The sequence below is a fragment of the Onychomys torridus genome, chromosome 19, assembly GCF_903995425.1.
Source record: "Onychomys torridus chromosome 19, mOncTor1.1, whole genome shotgun sequence".
Taxonomy (NCBI): domain Eukaryota; kingdom Metazoa; phylum Chordata; class Mammalia; order Rodentia; family Cricetidae; genus Onychomys; species Onychomys torridus.
Genome location: NC_050461.1, coordinates 31,077,220 through 31,099,182, shown reverse-complemented (window position 1 = coordinate 31,099,182; position 21,963 = coordinate 31,077,220). Strand labels below are relative to the sequence as shown.

Here is a 21,963-nt window from a genome sequence, read left to right as displayed (position 1 = left end):
TGAGCAACTGATGCCTCTCATTATTGGAACATTCTGTGCTCTTAAAGCCCTGGAAAACTACATCCAGTATTTCAAGGATGCGAGAACGATCATGAACTAAGAAAACAACTTTACCAAGTGGGCACCCAGAGGTGATTCTTCATTTATTCTTTCTTGGGTTCAGCTAGACATTTTTCAATGTTCAGTCTTCAATGCCTTGACATTTTTTTTTTCTGCCGTGACATTTTAAAGTGGGGTTGTAAATAATATCTACTGCAGAGTTGAGGGGTAGAAAACAGGACCCGCAGGAGCTGATGGTGCCTGAGACCAGGGAGGATGGCGCCACCGTAAATAAAGCAGACGGCTCTCCTCAATCCCATGCACGTAGACTTCCACCATCAGTTTGTCAGGCTTCAAAGCACAGCTCCCTAGCAATTTTCCTCGTCCCTTCAAGCTTTAGCTGTTATTGGCCAATGGGAGAGAAGCGAGCTCCGCCCCCTCCTTCCCGGGCTGTGCCCAGAGCATGCGCAGTGGGCTTGCTCGCGTCACCGCCCATCAGCTGAGACTGGCAGCGGAGGGCGGTGGACCCCGGGGTGACAGCGTCTGGCCCCGGAGGAGAAGGAAGCCGATGAGGTTAGGGTAAGAGGCGGCTGCAGAGCCGGAGGGTCCGGGAAGGGCACCCCAGAAGCGCATCCCGCGGTGGCTGTTTTTGGGTACACAGTGTCGGGCTCCCCAGGGACGCAGGGCCGGCGCCTCTCCGGCTCCCACGCCCCGCCGGGGACTCGACCCGCGTGCACTCCGGGGCGCGCGGCAGGGGACACGGGCTGCCTGTCAGCTTTGGGGGCCGGACCCCATCGCCAGCTCCCGCCAGGCGACTGCCTTATTCCGCATTCTCTGTCCACTTCCCTTCCAGTACAGAAAAGCAAAAGCGTTGGGCCCTGATCGTCTGGCCACAGGTTCTTTTCCGCCGCCCCCTTGAGTTTGCTGGGCTGTTGGCCTTGGCTTAACACAGGCTAACTTTCTTTGACCTACCTTGTGTGCACGCCTTTAATTGATTGACCCCCAAGACCCTTAACAAAAGTATTTTAAGAATTCGCATCTGTGTTTTCTAGGTTAAAGTCAGGTTTAAAAAAAAAAAAAGGTGTAGGTAGGGTGGAGGGAGAGGAAGATAGCCTTCTACTCAAATGCTAATTTTCCCTTCTAATTTTTTATTATGCTTGGATTTTATATACATATCTCATTTTTGATCGCTTCAGATCTTGTATTCTGGCAATAATTATCATTTACAAATGGTCTATAATGGGGGCGGGGAGGCGGGGAGTGGGGGTGGGGAGGAGGAGAAAGGAAGTAACCGTGAGCCACGGTTGGGTTTGGTCCTGTTGGAGGTGGGCATTTCTTTTTCGTCTACTCTGAGCTGCACTGGCCAGAGACTGATAAAACTGTTAAATTGTGTCTCGCGATGTGAAAGCCTTTGGCTTTGCCGCGTCTGAAGTTGGCCCCAGGCTTGTGACTAGTTAAGAATTAGACAGCGTTTCCCAGTGTCTGGGGAAGTTAATGTGACACTGTATTAACTCACCAGCCTCATTTTTCTTCAGCTAGTTCACTTCTTATATTGCTTGCTCCCCATTAACAGTCCTTTCTAACTTTGATTATGATCCCAAGTTAGTTCATCCAAGTGCTGCTGGTTGAAATTTATTAATAATGACCTGAGCTGCATGTAGCTCAAGGGTGGAGTGCTTGCTTAGTATGCACAAGGCCCTGGTTCAGTCCTCAGCACTACAAAAATATTATTGCTATGTATACTATTACTATTAGATAAAACACCTACAGTTAATTTTTAATAATCCACCTACAGTGGATTTTATTATGGTTCAGTGTAATTTGAAACATTAATGTGTAAAACCATGAGGGGGAAAATCCTTGGTGAACTAAACTAAAACCAAATAATGTAGCATTCTAGTTTAATTGATGAAGGAGCTGGGCTGAAATGCACTTGGGTAGTTTGTGGAATGAACACCCTGATGGAAGACTGAGCACCCTCATATCCATTGATTATCTCTTAGGATTGATTCCTCTCTCGTTTGTCTTGGGGACTGAAAACACAGTGTTCGTCTTTGGATCTTTTAAGTACTGCAAATGGTTTGAAGCAGAGGTTACATTGACAGAGAGCAACAGTAGTGACTTCTCATTTCAGATCTGGCATCTTTAGCATGTGATAACAGCTTGCTGAGAAAAGGAGCTAGTAGTCACGTGAGGACCATGGGGAAAGCCTTCCAGAGATAGGAAAATGGCACCTGGAAAAGCCAAGGCAGCAATATGCCTGGAATTTAGTGTTTTAGAAATGTTAATATTTACTCGCAGACTGGGTCTGTGTTCTTAGGAAATTGGTACGCATGTTCGTTAACACTACAAACATTGATTCCTGACCTATTTTGTAGCCAAGTACTAGAGAATAGAACCAGGTTCCACCCCACCTCACACCACACACACACAAATAAAAACCCTGGGGGACAGATGAGAAGAAAGTCCAGTATGTTTCACTGGTGTTCATGACTAAGAAAGTGAAACTGACCGTCTGTTTTGAGCAGGCTAAATTTTAAACCGGTTTGTGCTTAGTGGAAGTCTTAAGGATTCAACAGTATGTCCAGTGGTAACTGCAGGGCAGTATTTTACATTCAACCATCTGTCTCAAAGATTTCTCTGAACTTCTCTTTGGTTCACAGTCTTGAGACAGCTCTCATTTTGGGTGTTGCCCTTTGAACTCCCTTCTCTTTCACCTTATAGTATTTATATGTCTTCATAAAAAGATAATTAGTAAGATGTTGAGTTGAACACTGTCCAATAGAACTTTCTGTGGTGATAGAAATGGTCATGTGAGCTGTCCAAGCTTCTGGCTACTGGCCACATATAATTTCTGAGCACTTGAAAGGTGGCTTGGGTGGCTTCCATTTAACTTAATTCATTTTAATAGTCCACGTCAATAGCAGCTACTCTGTAGGCAGTGCAGGCGCACACGATGATTTATATGATTATTTTGAGCAAAGGCACTAGGAATTTAAAATGGGCTTAGTTCCTTGCAGCTTAAGCTAGGTACTGGGGATGGTTATAGAGCACAAACATTTTATAAACATAGCATTAATTAGCTTACTTGTAAAAGTCATAAATTTTTTATCGCTAACTATGTACTTGTATGTGTATTTTTTTTTTGCAGCAAAGATAACCATTGTCCCACTTACATTGTATTTAATTAGAAGAGCCAACTCTTGTTGTCTTTGAAATGTCATCATTCTTTAGCTGAACAGTACCAAAAGGGAGGGTGCTGCTCAGTATTAGTACCTCCATCCATTTACATTTCTGCGTTGAAGAAGTCAGGATAGCAAGGTACCTCTGGGCCAGCAGAAAGGTGGCAAGTTTTGGCTGTGTAGTTGAATTGCTCTACCTGTCCTAAGTTGTTGTATAGAAGGCAATAGGATTTAGTCTAGTGTTTGAGAAATTGTGAGCGCCCAGATTTACTTCCTCATTTTAGGTCCTTTGCTAATCATATACAAGTTATTTGTTCTCAGTGATGCCCCAGTTTCTTTGTGAAAAACTACAGTGGTAATTATACCTATCACATAGGCTTTTGAGAATCATTAATTTATTATAATTATAATAAAATAATAATTAATTTTAAAAATAAAATCATTAAAGGCACCATGTGCTGGAAATATTCAACTCTTTCTCAGATTGCTGCTCCTTCATCATTCAAGACTGCACTGAGGTGATCACCTCTATACCCTTCCTCTGACAAATTCTGAACAGATGAAGAGGATAGCTCTTAGAATGAATGAAGCCCATTTGTGTCACCAACAGGGACATTTTCCAGTTAGCTTGCTTGTGTCCAAGGATGAGAGCAACAGGCTGTGATTGTGACTGACTCAGTGACTTAACTTTTTGTGGAAAAAACAAAACAAAACACTGAAGTTTGGACTGTTGTATGTACATGGATTTTGAGAGCTCAGAGAAAACCAAAATCCTTTGCATGAATTAGCAGGACTCTGATATTAGTCCCTTTGGGGGAGGGAGACCAGGTTTCAGGGGAGTGTGTGGCTGTGTACCTCTGATGAGGGCCCTGCAGGTGCCACATCAGATTTGTCCTCTGTGTGCAGTGGAAAAGCACTTGGCCCCTGGACGTTCCTTACCTTACTTTGATCCAGGCAGGAGGCCCAGCTGCTAAGTGTCTTCGCCCAAGGTAGAGACTTCTGGTTGCTGGTTATACTGGCAGCAGAACAGGCAGTTGGTGAATTCTAGTAATTTTAAAGACATATAGACACCAGAGAGAGTGTGTTAAGGGTGTAGCTTGTAGATGTCAACGTGAGACTTATTTGTGCCCATGGTTAAAGGAGGAATCATTCACAGTGTGTTGGTGTTGACTGTAAACCACAGGTGCTTTTGGAAGCCTGACTGACAGAGAAAGATGCCACTGAACCAAAAGAAAATGGTCTTTCTCCATTTATTACGATACTATTTGTCAATTAAAAGGATTGAGGTATTGAGAGATGCTACAGGGAGCTGTTCCTGGAAAACACAAGGAAGAGGAACAGATCAGTCACAAAGAACATATATTGTATGATTCCACTCATGTGAAACACCTGGAATAGAAAAGCATACAAAGTGGATTAATGATTTTTATGGCTGAGAAGGTTGGGGACAAACAGCAGATGAAAAAGGATGGGTAGGGACTTGCTTCTCAGAGTAATGTGCGTTTTAAAAGTTACATGGTGATTACCACACAGCTCTATTAACATATTAAAAACCACTGGATTATATGATTTCAGTGACTGGATTGTATGGTATATGAATTATATCTTAATAAAGATCTGATTTTTTAAAGGATGGGGTTAACAAGCTGGCTCAGCAGGTAAAGATACTTGTTACCAAGTCTGATGACCTGAGTTTGATCCCCAAGACTCACATGGTGAGAGAGGAGAACCAGATCTTGAAAGTTGTCCTTGGATCTCCACACACTCATAGTAGAACACTCACATGCATGCACACATACACACATACACACACACACACACACACACACACACACACACACACATGTTTAAAACTTTAAAGATGAAATAGAGGATCTGATTGATTCACGGAATGCTTGAAATGGTGTTTGAGTCATTGACTTTCAGGCCTAAGCTGACCTTGAACTCAAGGTCCTTACAAATTAGGGACTCCAGTGCTGGGGCTACAAGTGTCCAACATCACGCCTACCTTTTCAGATCTAGTCTCACTCAGCCTGGTTCCCAGCTCTTTACGTGGCTATAGTCCTAATTCAGTAGTTCCGGGAAGGGAATTTACTCCTGCTACCTTGTTGCTGTGGGTCAGCTGTTTGTTAAGGTTGGAGTTTGCTTTTAATGACATTGTTTTTGAGTCTATATTTAGGACCTGGTTCACGTGGAACAGGGAAGGAGAGTAGAGAATATACTAAAGCTCTCAAGACTATCTGATGACCAGGCACATTCCACAGTGCACAGACCCAGTTGGTTTAACCAGTCGTATCAGCTCAGCTGTTATATTTCCTCCCAGCACTGTCACTTTGTGTCTTCCCTACCATCATGCTCCTTGTGTGTAGATTCAACCCACCGTGTATCAAAAATATCATTTAGTTATATCAGTATAGAACATAATATATACAGGTTCCTCTTTTGAAATTTATTCCCTAAACAGTACATTGTAACAACTATGTACAAAGCCAAAGAGACCTGAGCATAACCAGATTTTAGTATCCCTGTACTCTCATCTGTTGGAAATTCCAGTGGTTTGATACTGGATTATGGTCAAACAAAACCTAGAAACCAAGACTCGTTCTTCTGAGATAATTACTCCCAATGTTAGTCAACATGGGTAACTTTGGAACCTGAACCCTGGGCTTAAATCTCACCTTAATCAATGGGGGTTCTTGCTACTTTGGACCAGTTACTTAATTGTTATATGCCACAGTGTGCTCAAAAGAACAGTCAAGGAGGACTTTAAAGGGGAGGTTGTGGAGTGACGTTAGACGGCCAGTGTTTCTGTTTTCCTCCCATGGATATGTAGTTACTGTTAGGTCACTCCTCTTTCCCTCTCTGGGTTGCCTCCCACTCATATCAGCCAGGAATCATTTGGTCCAGGGCTGGCCACGAGCTCCCTTTTCCTTTGACAAATATCATTGATCTTCTCCAACTGGTCCTCATATCTAAGCCTTTGTTCTCTTTATTAATCATACCTAAGTATACACCTTATATGTTGAGGCTTTATAAATGCTTTCTAGAAAATAGCAGTAGTCTTTTTCCTTCCTTGACCCTCTAATCTCCCAGGTGGGTAATTTGCGAAACGTACACCAATAATTTCAAAATATAATTGTACAACTTTTGTATTTTTTAGGTGACTCCTAGAAATCCATATAGCCTACTTGCATCTGATGAAATCAGTCAGTCAGCCAACCAGCCATGTCTTACACTCCAGGGATTGGTGGGGACCCTGCCCAGCTGGCACAGCGCATCTCTTCTAACATCCAAAAGATCACACAATGCTGTGAGTTCAGTTTCAAATCCACTCCACTCTTGTTTTCAATTCTTGAACTTGGTGGTAAATGTGATAAATCTCTAGTGATTAAGGGAGGAGGGAGGAAGGAGCATTCTTCTAAGAACACATTTGAAGAGGCTATAGCTCTTTAGAGTAAGTATGGAGATAATTTAATAGAAGAACGGAGTGCCAGCATAGGCCCAGGCCGCACTGTGTCATTAATAACATAAAGATTTACAAGTTGATGTTTGTGTTTACCCTGAGACCACCTGGTTCTTGAAGTTGAGATCTGCTGGCTTAGTCTCATAGGTTAAAATCTAATGAGTATTAGCAAGAGGTCAAAAGATTTATATTTATTAAGAATAAGATCTGAACAGGTAGGCTTAGGCTAATTTTGTGCCTGCAAATATGTGGTATAAATGAAAAGAGGCTGGAAAGAAGTAAACACAGCTATTGTGGTTCCTTTGTGTGTTGCTGTAACAAAATATACAAGATGGACAGGTTATAAAGGAATAAATTATTTAGTCCCAGTTTTGGAGGACAGAGAACACAACACCAGCATCTTCTGACTTCTGGTGAGGACCTCTCGACTCATGATGTCACCTGGCAGGAAGGGAAGTAGGGGAGTGAGGTGAGGCACACTCCCTGTATGACCATCACATCATGAGGACCAATCTAGCGTAGAAAGACCGAGAAATATACTAATATATTAATCACCTCTCAGTGGCTCCTCCCAACACTATGACTTTGGGGAACAAGTCTCAACGTGATATTCAAACTATGGCAAGACGAGATGTTTTAATCTGTGGAGAGAGATATTATGAAAGATGGTATGGATTCCCCTGCAAACTTCCTTTGCTACGGAGACAGCAAGTCAATAGACCCACTTTACCCACCAGCACATGTACATGTGTGTGCATACGCATATTCATAGGCATGCTTTCAACGTAATTCCTGAATCACAGCTAATCACACAATGTAGATTATTCTAGGCATCTTTCACTCAGTGCTTTGGGACATTGCCAGAATTTTTTTTTTTTTTTTTTTTTTTTTTGAGACAGAGTCTCACTAGATCAGAACTTGCTATACTACAGACCAGGCTGGCCTTGAACTCACAGAGCTTCATGTATCTTTGCCTCTGGAGTGGTGGGATTAAAGGTGTGTGCCACCACATATGACACCAGGGCTCCTCGACTGCATAATACACTTTTATTCTTCCACCTTACCAACATGCTAATGTACTACTAAAATATGGGATGTTTTCAAATGATCTCACTATTGTTTTTTTCTTCTTTTTTTTTTTTTTAGTTAATCATTAACCTCTTGATATTGTTCTACACAAGTGATTTAGATGAGATGCCAATGCACTTTGGAGGTCAAGGGAATAAAGTTACAATATAGATGGCTTTAGAAGGTACTGATGTCTACTCTGATTTAGAGTAGTTAGTGTTTTCTTTGGCTACTATCAGGGGAGCCAGGAAGGAGTAGCATTGTACATCGTGTTATTCATGACAGGCAGTTAAGAGCACTTCATCAAGACTATTCCAGCTTCTTGCTCCTCTGGTTTCAGATTGCTCCTTGGCTTCCTTGCTGCTTATTGTACAAAACACTGATTGGCCTCAGGTGAATGTAATCATCTGTGTGACATTTAAGCAAGCTGATAGTTCAGTTTACACATATGGAAAATCCAGACCTTTTTCAAGAAAGGATGCCAAAGTAGAATAGGTCATCTTGGCTCATTGAATGGTGCCAGGAATTCAAGAGGCTGAGGAGTGACTGTACCACTGGGAGATTAGAGAAATGTTAAGCACTAGATAGTACAGGAAGTACCTGAACTGGAGCCTGTGGAAGTTTGAACTGGAAAAGGAAAGGGCTAGTTTAAACCAGACCATGCTTGCTAAGAAAGAGATCAATTGCTCCAGCCAGATGAGACATGATGATCTGAGCCAGAGTTGACTACTACTACAGTGTGGATGACAGCTAATTATAATCCATAGCAATCTTGGATCATGCCGAAGGCTTCCCCCAACTGTTCACAACCCTTAAAACAGGACCAAGCTGAGCCTCATTGTCCAGGCCTATAATTCCAGATATTCAGGAGTCTGAAGCAAGAAGATGACATTTTCAAGGTTTGCCTGGGCTACAGAGAAAGTTCAAAGCCTGTGCAATTGAGCAAGACCCTTGTCTCAAAAAGTAAAAAGAGGGCTAGAGATTTAGTTCAGGGATAGGGTCCTTAGCTAACATGTGCATGGCTGTAGATTCAGTTCAATAATTAAAATAATTTTTTAATGAAGACTGAGATTATTAAGTCAAGAAAAGGTCCAATGACTATCTTCAGATATGCAAAGTACTGTCTGTCAAACATGAAAGTGAAGACACATGTACTGTGTACAGGTTGCTACACAAGTCCCCAGCTACTGGGAATTAGACACTAAGCTGAGAAGGAGAAGAACTTTTGCATAGTCTACATTACTAAAGGATGGCTTTGCCCCTCAAGAGTGAGTGCTGTGACCAAGAGACTAGAAATAGTGTTCAGTTAATTTCCAAGTCATTTCTTCAGAAATGTAAATATTGAAATGATGTTTCAGACTAAGTGACTTTTAGTTGTGATGTTCCGTTTGGGACATTCAACAGTAGTTCTTTGAGTGTCTATTACACATTAGACACTGTTTCAGAGAATGTGAATGTAGCTGTAAACAAATCTATAAGGTCCTGTCTTCATGGTGTACTGTGGAATTGGAGGTAACATATGGCATCAAAGTTAATAAGCCACACAATCTCCTACGAGGCAACTAGAGTGAGAGTGATGAGGAAGCAGGCAGCTGGGTGCTTCGTTGCTTAGATACACCCTGGATGTAGGAGGAAGGCCTGGCAGAGAGGGCTACAGGAGCAGGTCGCATGAAGGAGGTCAGTAGCAAATCACCATCCCACAGCAGTCAAGAGCTGAGTTGCTCAGAACACAAGGAGAAAGAGCAAACCTCCATGTCCAAAGCACAGCACTTGAGGCTAGAGTTGCTGGAGGGGAAATCAGAGGTGGCCGGGTGAGTTACCGAGTACTTTGCTCCATAGAGAGTTTAGATTTCACTGTACACGGCAGTAGACATTACTGAAAGCTTAAGAGGAGAAGAGACACAATCAGATCTGCACGTTGAAAGGGTCACTGGGGTTGCTACTGAGCACAAGTGTGAGGAGAACAAGGGGGCATGTTTTGGTGTTTATAGAGTCTATTGAAAGAGATTTTTGTTGTGTGTCAGGGTTTTATCAATGAGGATGGAGAGAGGTGAAGAGTGTGTGTAGACACAGAGCCACGAGGACTTGCAGGTGCGTGTGTGTGGGCCTGGGAGGCAAGGAGAAGAGTCATACTTTTTGTACAGAGCACACAAGTAGGCGGTGACATGTGTGAATGAGATAACAAAGGCTACCATCCGGGACTAGTTATGGAGGATCATGTCTCCTTCTAGTAATTTCTTTTTCTATTTTTACTACAGTCCTAGGGAAGTATGCTACCATTGGATCACTTCACCCTTGGTCAAGTAAATATTGAAATGTCTTTTGGACATCCAAGTGGAGATGTCAGACGGCTGAAATACATGAATTTGGAAATTGAGAACCATATCACAGTTTTTCATTTGTAATATGGGATCACAGCATAAGTAGTAGTTACAACCTTAGATCTGAATTGAGCCCAAAAGGAGTCAGAGAAAATGACTGGGGTGTTAAGAACTGTGGAAGTCAGGTAGAAAGTAGCATAAAGAATTTGAGTGACCAGAGAACTAAGAACAAAATAAAGATTTTTTTTTTAAAAAGGATGTTGAGGCCTCATCTATGTCTACTGCTGCTGTGATACCTAGAGGGAAGGAGCAGAGAATTTTGTTTGGCAAATGGCACTGAAGAGTAATCTCATGTCTGTATTCCAAGTGTGGGATTTAAAAAAAAAAAATGCATTGCTTAAAAAGATATCACAGAATTTTGCTCACCCATGCTTATGCCTTGGATGTGGTAACCTATCTGCCAGGAATGTATTTGATCTGGGGATTTTCCTGTTTAAGAAAGAAAGGATCAATCACTATTTTGTAGACAACTAACTGACCCTGCCTTGGAAATCAGTGATGGTCAGAGCAGGGGTTGCGTTTCTCCACTAGAAAAGGAAAACACTAGAACTTTACAGTGTAATTGTAAAAGAAAAGTCTTTCAAGGTCAGAGGGGATTGCGAATAGCACTGGAACACGAATCCTCAACCTGCGGGTCACGACCCTTTGGGGGGCCAAATGGCCCTTACCCTTAGGAGATACCCTTACCCCTTGCCTAAGACCATCGGGAAACACAGATATTGACATTATGATTCGTAACAGCAGCTACAGTTATGAAGTAGCAGTGAAAATAATTATATGGTTGTGGCAGGGAGGTCATCGCCACAACATGAAGGGCTGTATTAAAGGGCCACAGCATTAGAAAGGTTGAGAACCAGGGCTCTAGAAGGTGGCTTGCCTTTCATCTACTCTGCAAACTGAAGCCAGATGTGATACCGATGGAAGTGTAGTCTGTTTCAGAGTACGTTTGTCTTCAAGTGAAATATGAAATAAAGGCATCAGGTAAGGAAAGGGAAGGAAGAGATGGGTTTATATGGCTTGAACAACAGAGAGTGAACGTACAGTCCAGCAGGAGCTAGAGAAGGAGGGGATTGGTTGGTTGAACGCAAACTTGAGACTTTGGCATGTCTTTAGTGACCAGCACTGCTGTGCATGTTTCTAATTCTGAAGTTCAGTGTCTGAATGAAAGCAAGCTCAGAGTGAAACTACGTGACTGGTCTACATCCAGCCTACCATTCTGGTAAGAGCTGTGCAGAAACATGTGGAAGTGAAAGGCAGAAGCGTGAAATTTCAGTTCTCTTTCCCCTGGTCTCACCACGCTATTAATACAGATAGGCACGATGGGATCAGGGTTCTCTTCACCATGGTAGGTTCTTCTTTGACACTAACATTTGCATCATTGAATGTGTGTCCTTCCGGATTACCTGCTTTTGTAAATGAGTCTAGGGAAGGTATTGTGAGTAAGATAGCTAGGAAGTGGGCATCTGCTCAAACAGAACCCAAGGCTTCCTGGGCCTGCAGTGGGAAAAGTTTATGTTTCTGCTAGTTTCGATCAGATAAATAAAGACTTATACAAATAGTGAGTCTTGTATCTTATTTTATGTCAAAAAGAAAACAATCTTTATTATTATTATTATTATTATTATTATTATTATTATTAGAACCCACAAATAACAGCAAGAATATAATTTTGTTTTATTTAACAGTATCCTGGCAGTTCTGTTTTGCAAAGCATAGGATAGATGAGGTTTTTGTTTTTGTTTTTGTTTTGAGGTAGTAGGTGTTAAGTTGAAGGCCTCATACATGAGAAGCAAGTGTTCTACCACTGAGCTGTGTCTCCAGAATCCTTAGCTCCAAACAGTATTTTAAACTTGTCATTTTTTGCTATTCAATCACTTCTTTTTGAAGGGGGATCTGTACTGCTATAAATCTGCTTCAATAGCAAACATTTATACTATGGCAGTAATATAGTTTATAGTAAACAAGATATTTAGACATGAGAAGTCTCTGCACATATACATCACAGGTATATGCCACATAGTGTAGATGGTTACTTACTTTGAAACAATCTGACCTTTCAATGACAAGTTGAATAGATGGAACAAACTAGAACTTTATGGATTTCTCTGTGAACTCCAATATAGAAGATTAAAATGATGTAGCAGATGTTTTGATTCCTTGCTGTAGGCTGTTGATCTTTAACAGAGTTGGTAAGACATTTGTACTGCCAGGCCTCCCTCCGGTGCCTGTGTGCCATAGACAGAGCTTTCTGTTCCAGGCTTGATATGGCATCCAGCCCTTCTTAGTTCAAGGCTTCTGAGAGGTGTTCCTAGCAGGCCAGAGTTGCTATGCAAATGAGTCTCCTAGGTCTAGAAGCTCAGCATGCATCACAGAAATGATAGAGTTAGTTTTGCAAAGCTTGAGTTCACGTTCAAGAGTAGCATTTTTGTTAAAATATCTGGAATTGGGATATCCACTCATTACCTTCTCTCGTCCTTGGTATTTTCCTTGAGACAACTCCTATCTGTGATGTAGGAGGTCAAGAAACCTTTGTGGGCTGACCAGAGAATGATATTTTTATATGGACCACTCATGCTTCCTCAAAGACCTCATTTGTGTCTTTAGAACACAAAAAGAGAACTTATATTTTTGAAGAGCAGAAGAAATATATTGAAATCTTCAGCATAACATTTTTTTCTTTAAGTAGTTGGCATACATTTATTATTAAATAGTGTATATGACTGATGAGTATGCAGTCCAGTCACTCTCCACCACCATGTCCTGCAGAATGGGGAGTCCATTCTGAGCCCCCAAAGCACTTTTCATGCTTACACTTCCTCCATGTCCATCAAAGATAAGCAGGACCCTGAGATTTACACATCACTGATTAATTTAAGGTTCATCTGATAGAGTTAATTAGTGTGTTTTATTTTGGGTTGGGCTTCACTCTCTTTTGGGTCTGTGGGATTCATCTATGTGGCTATGGGTCATTTGTTTTCATTTGCAGTATTCCTTCTTAAAATATTTATACCACAGTTTCCCTTCTCTACTACCACAAACATTTGAGGTCTTTATGGCTTGTTGTTGTTGCTTTGGTCTTGCCCTTTACTGTTATAAGTGATGCTGCTTCTGTTACTGGGTTGGTTGCTCTTAGGATCTGTACGTGATTGGTGTTAGCAGAGACAACAATAGCTTCCTAAAGTGCTTGTTTCCTCCAGCTGGTGTGTCAGAGTTCATAGTTTCAATTTCTTGCTAACATGGACAGCCTAAAATTTTACCCATTTCAGCACTGTTCTTATCTTGTTGTGGCTTAATTTGCATTTCTCAAAAGTCGAATCAGGATGTTTGAGAATGTAGCTGTTAGGAAACTTGGAGGACATAGAGCATTCTGTAATCCAGCAAGCCGTGTGTGTGTGTTTGTGTGCTTTTCCTGAGATCAGAGACAATGAGTGGGAGCTAGCTCTTTTGCTTTCTAGCATGTGGTTTTCTTGGGTTTGATGGGTGGATTATGGTCTCTTTCAACTTTGTGAAGCATCACCACCGGAGTCTCGGGGACTTTTGAAACCTCTTCTTACATGTGCAAGGTTATGCTTTTCTGCCAAGAGGCCATTTGTCATGAGATGTACAGAGCATATTTACAAGACCCCATGATGGAAGCAGCCATTCATAAGTGACTGGAGCAGCTGTTCTCAACCTTCCTGATGCTGTGACACTTTAATACAGTTCCTCATGGTGTGGTGACCCCAACCATAACATTATGTCATTGGTACTTCATAACTGTCATTTTACTACTGTTATGGATCGTAATGTAAATATGAGACCTCAAAGGGGTCACGACCCACAGGTTGAGAACTGCTGGGCTGGAGTATCACCAGGATTATATTGTATTTTATGATATTTGAAGGTGGGAGTTATGGGCATAAATGTTTCTAGAGTGAGTCCTGCCAGAATGAATTAAAATAAGAATTGAAGGAAGTTGATAAATAGAATCGAAAATAGCTAACTATGGAACAGTATTTGAGGAAAGAATTTTCCGTACACAGTTGTTATAGTTAAGTCTGTGCATTAAGGGATAGTTCCAAACCCAGGGTCACTCAGACGACCCTGCTCCATTCTGTGGGACAAAACAAAAGCATAATGGGTATGGGAAGGAGATCCATAAAGAAGTATGGCTGGCAAGAACAGAAGGGAGATGAGAGGTCGAAGAGAGAGTAAGCAGAATGTATTATAGACATGTGTGAAATTGTCAATAAAATTTATCAATAAAAAATAGAATTCTGGCATTTGAGAAAGGATTTTTTTTTTTTTCAAGGAGAATCGTAGGTGGCTAAAAACTTTCAGAAAACAAACTAATGAAATCCATCGGTAGCAAAATCTTCCCGTCGGGGGTTCTGGAGAGATTGCTCAGTAGTTAAGAATACTTGCTTCTCTTGCAGAGGACTGAGGTTCAGTCCCCAGCAGACACACGGTGACTCACAAACATCTGTAACTCCAGTTTAAGGGGATGTCACATCCTCTTCTGACTCCCCTGGGCACTGCAGGCACATGAAGCACATACGTACATAGAGGCAAACACTCATGTGCATAAAATAGAAAGTGAACAACTCTAAAAAAAAATGACAAAAGCCTTCCCAGCAGAATTTGAGTACAGAACTTGAGCCTTTGCAATAAATGTTAAAGGATAAACAGAAACATGTTTTGTGTTAAATCATTTGTTTCATTTTTTTAGTCATATGTCTCCTATAGACTCAACTATTTCATCAGACATAATCTTGATTAGAATTTTAAAAGAACCACAGTGTCTCCACAGTAACTATTCTTACTGCACACATACTGTTCTTGTTTATTATGAAGAACCACTGCTTAGCACTTGATGCCATAAGGTTCTTAGGACTTTGAAATGAAGTAGGATGACTCTTTTAAATGAGGATGGATTCTTAAATGGGAGTGGATCTGGGAGGATTCAGGGAGGAGTTTGGAATGAGTTTAGTCCACATCCATTGTCTGAAATTCTTTAAGAATTAAGAAAAGTATTTTTCTAAGTCTAGGTCATTTTGTTGGTCTGGGTGGAAATATGTTCCGGTCTAGTGGAGAGATGCTGTTTTTTTACCCTTAACATATGACTGTACAAAAGGGAAGCCAGTATCTTGACTGTTCTTTTTGGAGCCGAAGCAAGCTTTCCTGTCACAAGGACTCCAGTCTTAAGAAGTGAGCAGATTTGTTGGAATCATGTTTACTTGGAAACAGGAAGTGATTTTTCTCCAGGGTCTTTTGGTGGAACGAGAAGGCAGTTAGTGGAGGAAATGGAGTTGAAAACTCACCTCTTCCCTCCTCCTCTGCAGTCCAATCTACCTGTTTCTCCTGCCACAGCACTTGGAAATATGTGGTTGAGATTACTTCCCTCCTTGCACACCAATAGCTCTGGTGTTTTCATGATTTTGTCCTGCCTGAATTGTTGTTACAGGACAGAAGAGGTAGGTAGGAGACTTAAAGAGAAAGACACCTGTTTTCCTCTCTAGTGACTTGTCCTACAGGTTGAGTGGGGCTGCTATTTGAAGCATGAATACACTTGTATTTGTTTCATGCACTAAACTCTTAATCAGTGGCTTTAAGGTGCTTCCTGGAAGTTTCTCACTTCCCTGTATGTGAATCATCTCTGGGCTAATGCCCTGAGCATGAACTCTCTTCCCTTTGGTACCTCTCCTACATTCTGATTTGTTAGACTTCCCTGGTTGGATCCAGCCCACTGGTTCTGTGTGTCACCTTGTTTATTTCTCTTCATTTCTTCTGTCACCACCCAGGTCCACATTGTTCCTACTACTTCAGATGAGAGCATCCTCCAAATTGTTCTCTCTGCTTCCTTTCTTGCCTGCCTAGTCTTCTCACTCATGACAAGGCAGACTTTTAAAACTATAGATCAACCCATGCTCCTCCCCCACCCCATTCTAAAACTCATCTATGATTTTCTTGGCTCTGTAATCAAGTGTGAACCCCTATACTGCTCACATCCTACTATGCCCCCTGTGCCCACTCATCACCTACCTCAGGTTCTTTCTGCACCTTCTTGGAGTGACCCTTTGTCACTTCAGGGCCTTTGTGCTTGCTGTCTTTCCGGTGGCTCCTTTGGGGACATTCAGGTGGCCTCGGTACATCCTTGGTGATGTCTTATTTGATCTGTTCTCTAATCATTTCCTCATCAGCTTGTTTTGGTTTTATAATGCCTTTTATCAGAAAAATCAAAGAATAATTACTATTTATTTTCTCTGTGATCCTCATTAAAATGTTAGTCTTTCAGACAAAAGTTTTAATGTCTCATCCACCAAAGTATTTACATGAATTTTTTTTAAGAAAATGAGGTTATAATATGCAAAGGGTATCTTCTTCACTATTTACTTTTTCTCCTGCATCTGCTAGCTTCATGTGTTTCATTATTGGGTATTTCATCTCTCTTTTAACAATCCTTTATTCATGGAATTTTTAACTTAAGATTACATGTATGTGTACAAGTTGGGGACCTTGACATGTATGCTGTCTATAGGAATGCATACTTGGAGATCTACATAGATAAAGCGCAATGTTACCCATATGATGCTACATTTACTTAAACAATTACAGTTATTATTAGCTTTATTCACCATGAATATAATCTATGTCCAGGGACTGATGGAATTACAGTGTTGCTTCCCTTTTATGAAATTACAGTTTGTGGTTACTTGTGCAATGGCCTCATGTGCATTTGGTTGGCTGGAAGCTGACTTGTTATTCTTTAGGTTTGACTAGTATTTGTTTCCTGGAATTAGTGTGACAATTTTTATCCTTGTTTCTTTGCTTTCTTAATAAAACTGTTTGCTTGTTTTCTCTTTACAAGTGCCTGAGAAGTATTTTTCATTATAGAGAATAATTGCCTTTTATGTGTTTACCGAACAGGGTTTTGCTTAAAGTAGTTGATAATGTTAGTTACTTTGGAAGAACCCACACAAGACATGAATAGATATTGTTCCTAGATTTCCTTCTATGGTATAGTTATCATAATCATTGAAGAGACCATGGCTGTAGTAATGAATTAGTGATGTGAGTTATGACCATTTATTTTTATAGATGGATTTGTTTTCATCCCCTATGAAGTCAAAGAGAATGCCCAAAGGCATATCCAAGATCTGCTGGTAGCCATGGACCATTGTTCTCCTTGGGAATGTAGAAGCCTTTGCCTTTAATAAAGGCCCACTGAGGCCTGCTCACTGGGAAAACTCAGTATATTGCCTTGCTGCTGGGCATGGATTTAAAGCAGGCTGGTCAGGAAACATTTGCTGATTTTAGTTATATTGTCTTTCTGGAAGGTATCTAAACTCTTTTTGTGTTTGTTTGTTCATTTGTTTGAGAGTAAGTGATTCTTGCTATGTGGCTCCTATTGGACATCTGCCTCCAAAGTGCTGAGATGATAGCATGTCCAACCACATCTGTTGTTTTAATCTAGTATATCACTTATTTTTAGTTTTTTATTTTGTGTGTGTATGACATGTATATGGCGTGTGTGTATGTGTTCATATTTAAGTATAGAAGTACAGGCATATGTCCCATAGTGTAGAGGTCAAAGGACAACCTCAGGGGCTCACCTGGACAGGGTGTTTTTGCTCTGTTGCAGATGCCAGGCTAGCTGGCCAGTGAGCTTCTGGGGATTGTCCTGTCTCAGCCTTCCATCTTGCCATGGGAGCAGTGGGTATATAGACAAGTACGACTGTGCATGCTCTACCTGTATTCTAGGGATTTGAATTCAGGGACTCATGCTTGCATGGCAAACATTTTACCCACTGAGCCATCTCCCCAACCTTAACCTAGAGATTTAAGGCACTTTAAATTCTGTGCCTCGTGTTAAGTATCATTGTGCTTTTAAAATGTTGTTATCACACTTTACCATCAAGTCTATCAGATGAGAAAACTTAGTTTTGGAATGCTTAAGACCCTTTCTCAAGTTCATACAGTTATGGGAGATTTGTGTTGGATCTCAGGAAACTTCTGATGCATATAACACTATGTGCTTAGATCATGTCGTATTGTATCTGAGTGTAATGTGTATGTCTGTATAATTTGTCCCTATATATGAAACATCTATTGTGTGCTAACAGTCTGGATGCTAGAGGTCGGTCAGCGAGTAAAACAGATGTTTGCATCTGTAGAGTGAATGTTTAGTGAGAAAAGAAGGAAAGATTAAGTGGTTTGAACAATAGCAATAACAAAAACATACTTTATGCTGGAGGGGGACTGTATCTATGAGGCGAGTACTTGGGAACCAGGTAGGCTTGCCGAGGAGTTAAAAGTTGAGCTGATACTTGAACTCATCATTGAAGCAATTTGCAGAATGCACCTTGCAGTATCTGAGGATGTTTTAAATGGGGAAAGACATGGAGAGGGCTATTCATACGGCAGCTCACTTGAGGTATTGAGGTGAGGAGGAGCCAGTGCCCGGTTAGGTCAGTTTCACGGGCCGTTATAAAGCCTTTTACTATGGCTAGAACGAGGGTTTGGGCAGAGGCTTCCCAGTCCTAGTGCAGAGGCAGACGGGGCATGCTTTTAGATGTGGCAAAGTGGTTAGGCTAGAGGATGTGTGCCAGGGAGCAGATAGAGTAGATAGACTATAGCGTGTGTGTTTTATCAAAAGGTCAGTAAAAAGGAAGGTGAGAGGAGGCTGATAGATAGCAGGCTTATGGAACCAGCATGCCAGAGGGAAGAAGCTGGATGCCTAGGAGGTGGTGATTATAAGTGATGTGCCTGGCATGACACTGGAATTGTGGAGGAGGCACACAGCATGTGACATACCCTAGGAGTCATGGCCCAAGGGTAGAATCATTTGGTGAGCAGTGGAAGGGATCAACCACTTGTGTATTGAAATCATCAGGAATGAAGACAGGAGTCTGGGTGAGCGAGATAAGAGTTAGCCGAGGAGCTACAGCTATCAAAGGAGGCAAGTGTGGCCAAGGAAGCAGAATGCCTAAGACTATCCTGGACAGAGGAGATGGGTTTGGGCACTTTCTGCACATCAGTTCCTCTGGTGCTCACTCAGACTTGAGTCCCGAATTTGCCTTTTCTTTCTTTCCTGAGGGCCTCTAGTTTTAACGTCGTTAGTCTTATTATTTGACTAGGTCTTCTGGCTCGTTTGTGGTCTTCCTTCCCACATTTTAGGATCATCTTTTGTGCAGTTTCAGTGCCTGTTTGTCATCCTATGGGATGACTTTGATTTTCCGGTCAGGAGGTTGATGTGTGGAAAAGAAAATGACTGTTTTTCCTGCTCGAGGACCCTTCTTTCCCAGTCCGTGCTCCCCTCAGGGAAGGGGGGCGGTCTTAATTACTTTCTTCTTTGCCTCTCAGTATTGTCTTGGCTTTGGAGGGTTGTTCTTAAGTCTTGATCACCCCTTAATATTAGTGTCCTAAGATACACAGCCACCTCTTTCCAAGCTGTTCCTCTCCTTTTAGAGAACAGTTAGCCTTTCATTTAAGTTCAGATCGCCTCTACCCACCTGCCTTGGCAGGCTGCCCAGTTCTTTACTGCCCAGCACTAGCCAGTGGATGGGGAATCTCTCTTCTCTCTTCCTCTTTCAAGTTGGAACTTAATTATGTTGCATATATACCTTGAACACATGGTCTAAAGATAATTGTGTACAGTATTTTTATAGTGATTTTGTGGGAAAATTTTTATGGTTTGCAATTTTCTTCTTGTGTCATTGTGTATGTGCCCAAAATGAGTTTTGGATTTGGATTTTGGACTGGGGATGCTCCATTCATAGTGAGGTTCTGTGAGTGACAGCAGATCCTCCTCCTTTACTTCACTCAGCATTGGTTGTGGTTCCCTGTCTATCTGTGTGGTTCCCTGTCCATCCACGTGGTTCCCTGTCCATCCATGGGGTTCCCTGTCCACCCATGGGGTTCCCTGTCCATCCATGGGGTTCCCTGTCCATCCACGGGGTTCCCTGTCCATCCATGGGGTTCCCTATCCATCTACATGGTTCCCTGTCCATCCACGGGGTTCCCTGTCCACCCATGGGGTTCCCTGTCCACCCATGGGGTTCCCTATCAATTCACGTGGTTCCCTGTCCATCCACATGGTTCCCTGTCCACCCATGGGGTTCCCTGTCCACCCATGGGGTTCCCTGTCCATTCATGGGGTTCCCTGTCAATCCACGTGGTTCCCTGTCCATCCACATGGTTCCCTGTCCATCCACATGGTTCCCTATTCATCCATGGGGTTCCCTGTCCATCTATGGGGTTCCATGTCCATCCACATGGTTCCCTGTCCATCCATGGGGTTCCCTGTCCATCCACATGGTTCCCTGTCCATCCATGGGGTTCCCTGTCCATCCATGGGGTTCCCTGTCCACCCAGGGGTTCCCTGTCCATTCATGGGGTTCCCTGTCAATCCACATGGTTCCCTGTCCATCCACATGGTTCCCTGTCCATCCACATGGTTCCCTGTCCATCCACATGGTTCCCTATTCATCCATGGGGTTCCCTGTCCATCCATGGGGTTCCCTGTCCATCCATGGGGTTTCCTGTTCATCCACATGGTTCCCTGTCCATCCATGTGGTTTCCTGTCCATCCATGGGGTTCCCTGTCCATCCATGGGGTTTCCTGTTCATCCACATGGTTCCCTGTCCATCCATGTGGTTTCCTGTCCATCCATGGGGTTCCCTGTCCATCCATGGGGTTTCCTGTTCATCCACATGGTTCCCTGTCCATCCATGTGGTTTCCTGTCCATCCATGGGGTCCCCTGTCCATCCATGGGGTTCCCTGTCCATCCACATGGTTCCCTATTCATCCATGGGGTTCCCTATCCATCCATGGGGTTCCCTGTTCATCCATAGTGTTCCCTGTCCATTCATGGGGTTCCCTGTCAATCCACATGGTTCCCTGTCCGTCCACATGGTTCTCTGTCCATCCACATGGTTCCCTGTCCATCCACATGGTTCCCTATTCATCCATGGGGTTCCCTGTCCATCCATGGGGTTTCCCTGTTCATCCACATGGTTCCCTGTCCATCCATGTGGTTTCCTGTCCATCCATGGGGTTCCCTGTCCATCCATGGGGTTCCCTGTTCATCCATAGGGTTCCCTGTCCATTCATGGGGTTCCCTGTCAATCCACATGGGTTCCCTGTCCATCCACATGGTTCCCTGTCCATCCACATGGTTCCCTATCATCCATGGGGTTCCCTGTCCATCCATGGGGTTCCCTGTCTATCCACATGGTTCCCTGTCCATCCACATGGTTCCCTGTCCATCCACATGGTTCCCTGTCCATCCATGGGGTTCCATGTCCATCCATGGGGTTCCCTGTCCATCCATGGGGTTCCTTGTCCATCCATGTGGTTCCCTGTTCATCTATGGGGTTCCCTGTGCATCCATGGGGTTCCCTGTCCATCCATGGGGTTCCCTGTCCATCCACATGGTTCCCTGTCCATCCATGGGGTTCCCTGTCCATCCACATGGTTCCCTATTCATCCATGGGGTTCCCTGTTCATCCATGGGGTTCCCTGTTCATCCATGTGGTTCTCTGCCCATCCATGTGGTTAACTGCCCAGTATCTGCTTATTTCTATTCCTTTGGCCTATGTTTATCCAATCTTCAGTTTATTTTCATTACTCTGAAAATAAAATTTATAGGGATTTCCTACCCCTACCCCTCACATCTGTTCTGTGCATCTGGATGGTAGGGGATAGGAAGGAAAGGATTCAGAATCAAGCTTCTGCTGAGTTCCTAAAGGAAGCAGACATCTGTCCTTAGTAACTTAGAAATACCTGCATGGCATCTTGCCAGTGAGCACAGCTTAGACACTGGGACAGAGGTAAGGGTTCGGAATCAT

General features: G+C 42.6%; 1 protein-coding gene across 2 annotated transcripts in view; it reads left to right on the top strand.

Annotated features, from left to right (window-relative positions):
• Positions 1-510: 510 nt before the first annotated feature.
• The window catches only part of Stx7 (syntaxin 7), a 39,427-nt gene continuing 17,974 nt past the window's right edge, over positions 511-21,963 (top strand). The window contains exons 1-2 of one of the 2 annotated variants that reach the window (XM_036169094.1): positions 511-612; positions 6,382-6,531. In XM_036169094.1, the coding sequence (XP_036024987.1) occupies positions 6,447-6,531 (85 nt within the window). In that variant the 5' untranslated portion in view covers positions 511-612; positions 6,382-6,446. Of the gene's footprint in view, positions 619-6,381; positions 6,532-21,963 lie in introns of both variants that reach the window. The other variant, XM_036169093.1, reaches the window with a different exon arrangement.